The sequence below is a fragment of the Leiobunum rupestre genome, chromosome 6, assembly GCF_980474605.1.
Source record: "Leiobunum rupestre chromosome 6, qqLeiRupe1.1.hap1, whole genome shotgun sequence".
Taxonomy (NCBI): domain Eukaryota; kingdom Metazoa; phylum Arthropoda; class Arachnida; order Opiliones; family Sclerosomatidae; genus Leiobunum; species Leiobunum rupestre.
In genome coordinates this window covers 22,874,000-22,878,103 of record NC_143389.1, presented here as the reverse complement: position 1 = coordinate 22,878,103, position 4,104 = coordinate 22,874,000, and the positions used below count along the sequence as shown (strand labels likewise).

At 37.0% G+C, this 4,104-nt stretch overlaps 1 protein-coding gene across 1 annotated transcript; it reads left to right on the top strand.

Annotated features, from left to right (window-relative positions):
• The first annotated feature begins 340 nt into the window (after positions 1-340).
• On the top strand, positions 341-1,678 carry LOC149940406 (uncharacterized protein F54H12.2-like). Its single transcript, XM_090179235.1, has 2 exons — positions 341-1,060; positions 1,223-1,678. Exons 1-2 carry the CDS (start codon positions 341-343, stop codon positions 1,676-1,678), a joined length of 1,176 nt encoding a protein of 391 aa, XP_090035361.1.
• The last annotated feature ends 2,426 nt before the right edge of the window (positions 1,679-4,104 follow it).

Here is a 4,104-nt window from a genome sequence, read left to right as displayed (position 1 = left end):
AGAGGATATGGTCTTGGAAATATATTAGCCTCGGCATTTCGGTCTGCCATGCCTTTACTCAAAAAAGGTGCCACATTCCTTGGTCGAAAATTTTTAAATACCGGAGCAAAAATTGCTTCCGACGTCTCGAGTGGTGTGTCTATTAAAGACGCGTTAAAATCTCGGGGGAAAGAGGCGGGGAAAGAAACCTTAAGAAGAGCCGCCGAAGCAGTGAGTAAACTAAGTGGAAATGGACGTAAAAGGAAACGTAAAACGTCTCCCATCATCAGTTCAGTTCGAACCAGGAAGAAGAAAAGACGTTCTCTGCTTCAGTCTGATATATTATCGTAATCATTGAACCATGTCCCTAGCTCACCCCAGTTCACAAAACAGCATTAGCTCGGAACTTGATTTATTTCACGTACCTTATACTCAAACTGGTATAATAGGAAGTCAATGGGTTGAATATAATCCAACATCGAACATAAATGAAAACCAAGCAATTATCTTTAGTATCGCTGGAAACTCGGAGACTTACATTGATTTGAAAAATACTTTACTTCAAGTTCAAGTGAAAATTGTGAAAGCAGATGGAACTCTACCAAAACCCGATATTTACGACGCTGTATCTAAAACCACAACTCCCGCGGACAAAGTTGGTCCGGAAAATTTGTTTTTACATAGTCTCTTTGGCGAAGTTCACGTATCATTGGGTGACAGATCAGTTACGTCATGCCCTCAACAGTATCCTTACAAGAGTATGATTCAAACGCTCTTGACATATGGTGGACCAGCCAAGGATAGTTTCTTAACCGCGTCTCTATTCTATAAAGACAAAGCCGGGAAATTTGACGAATTTTCCAATAACGACGGATTTAAGAAACGTGCAAAATTTGCTCAAGAAGGTGTTATTGACATGATAGGAGTTGTACGAGCCGATATTTGTCAACAAAATCGACTTATTCCTAACCTGATAGATCTAAATTTCAAGTTTATCAAAAGCTCAAACGAGTTTTGTTTACACACAGACGGTGAAAAATGCAAAGTCATTTTCACACACGCATCAATGTTTGTCAGAAAAGTTAGATTGACGCCAGAGATTATGTTATCCCACGCTAAAACTTTGGAACTGGCAACAATGAAATATCCAATCACCCGTACGGAATGTAATTCATTTTCAATTTCCCAAGGCAACAAAATATGCGTCAAAGACAACTTATATAATGGTCAAATACCGAGTAAGGTGGTGATCGGATTTGTGGACCAGAATGCGTATTTGGGAGATTACAAAATGTCACCTTTTAACTTTAAAAATTTTTCGTTAACTCAAATCGCCCTATACCTTGATGGTAGTAGTGTCCCGGCAAAACCGTTAAACCCAAATTTCAAAGATAAGTTGTTTATGCGATCATACGTTAATCTCTTTCTTCAAACTGGGCAATGGAATATTGACGAAGGAAATTTTATCGACCGTGATGAATTCGCCAATGGAAACGCACTATTCGTATTCGATTTAACTCCCGATCTCAACGGAAGTTCAACTGACTGTTTCAACCTGGTAAAGAACGGGAGCGTTCGTCTCGAATTAATATTCGGAGAATCGTTGCCGTCAACAGTTAGCGTGATTTACTATTCCGAATATCAATCTTTGGTCGAGATCGACAAGAACAGAGCAGTTTTATATGATCAAAGTTCATAATGGACTCGCAACAACTTGAAATCATACTCAAGAAAGACCCGTATACCAAATATTTGTTCAAAGGAGTCTTCCCTGCCGACAAACTTCCCGAGAATGTGAAAACGTATCCTTCACTTTACATCGTGAACACTGATACGTCCAATGGGGTAGGAGAACATTGGTGTTTGATATATCTCTCAAGGTCACTCAATTGTACATTCTTCGAGAGTTTCGGGAACAGCCCAGATTTATTTAAATTTAACTATTTTATAGAGAAAAACAGCTTAACTGTCACGTATAATTCTGCTCAATTGCAAGGAAATTCTAGTAAAGCTTGCGGTGGTTACTGTATATATTTTGCAATTAATTTGTGTCAGGGAATTAAAATGTTTAGTATATTGGAAAGATTTTCAAAAAACAAAAATGTTAATGATCGTATGATTGTAGAATTTATGTATAAGAAATACTCAATAAATTTGTTATAAAAATATTTTATTGTTTCGTTTTATAATGTCCGTGCGCGAGCGTTGATATACCATCGTCTAAAATATAACGTTTATCATCGCACGGGTTTAAACACAATTTGTTTTGTCGCACAGTCGTCACAATATGCTTATTACTCACTATGCGCTTCATCTCCGCGATAGTTAACTTACGGTTCAGAAGACACTCGCGATATTCCGCGTGACGGACGCGCTTCTGCACAACGCGTTTACACACACCCTTGCAAGTCTTTTTCTCGCCTTTAGATGACAATATAGAGTACATTTTGGGTCTAAGTCCGCAAAATTCTTCAATCGGTGTGCCGTCCATCTCATCCTTAAATTTGCCTAACCTCTTTTTGTTGGTTTCGTCGAACAGAGGGTGATTTTTGGGGTATCCAGAAAAATCATACATTTCCTTCTGTTGGGCGAAATCCTCGTATAAATCAGTTGTTTCGATTTGATACGTGAGACTGTCTGTAAACATAGAATACATTATTAGTTATGTTACGAAATAACCTTAGAAGATTTATGTACTTACCGGTGTCGGTAAAAAGTAGTTTAGCCTTTTCACCGTACTGATTTTTAATGACGTCGTAGTGGAATCTGTACATCAGGAGTTTCGATAGATCCAAAATTGCGAACCCCGTGTATATAGGTCGGTTAAGAATAAGCTTTTTCTTGGTAGAATGAATTCCCACGAGATCATTTTGAAAAATAGTTAATTTTTCAAACGCCGGGGAACTAGCTTTCTTTACCGCCTTTTCCGGTGTGGTGACTAGCTTGAAATCCTTACGTAAACGTAAGTTTTCCATGGTTTTACCTTAAAAAAAGTAAAATGTTAAATTAAAATTAAATTTTCTTTTAAAAATTTAATTTATTATTTAATTACTTACCAAACACCGCATTGTTCATTAATTTGAATAGGTCCTTTTCAAAGTCATTAGCCGCCATCTTCCTTTTCTCTGTGTTGAAGTCGATGTAAGACTTCAACCAGGTCCCTTGCTCAAATTTCAAAATTCGATGAATTTTAGATATTTTGAGTCCCTTTTCTACGTAGTATTTCAGGTTTCGATAATGAATTACGTATCGTTCTTTATTGAAAAGATTAGGAACTAATTTCGGCAGACTTTCTTTGATTGGAATTTTCAATTTCGTCATTTGGGATTTGGAATAGTCGGATAACGCCTCGGGTTTAATTGACATCGGCTCGGGTGCCAGTGGGTAGCAATTATGGGCATCGTGTAATGCGCTGGGATATTCTAGGTCTACTTCGACAATAAATCCTTCCGGAGAATTGTCGGGGCAACTAAGAATTTCCCGTTCACTGTCTGAAGACGGATCAATCCATTTGAAATGTTTCATGGGTAAGGCGTCGCACATGACTGTTCCATATAAGTTATTTGCGTCTGTTGATTAAAATTATTATTATAATTAATTTTTTATAATTTAATTTTTTTGAAATAAAATTTTTAAATATTTTTTTAATTAAATTTTTAATTAAAATTTTGAATATTCTTACCGAGATAGCAAATATATTTATCGGGTTTGGAGGGGTCATGTGATTCGAGGTATTTGTTGTTCGCATGAGCGAAACGATGACTTATCATTGATACACCACCTCGAATTCCCCTTTCTATGAAAAGATGCATATCCTCGTCCAGAAAAAGATCTAAGTGCACCTTGGTCATACAAAGGGCTGCTTGCCACGCAAAACCTGGGCCTGTGTATGAGTGTGTGGGATCTAGTCCATAGTAGGTCATACACATCCGACGAAAATTTTGGAAAACGTCAGCCAAAAGGAGAGTATCGGATAAAACATAAAGGTCATGATACCGTCCTGTAAAATTAAAAAAAAAACGTTAATTTATTTGAATTAATAATAATTAAGTAATCCATACCCATATTTTCAACTTTGAATGTTCTCCAAACGTTTTGCGCATGTTGGTAATCGGCTTCACTTAA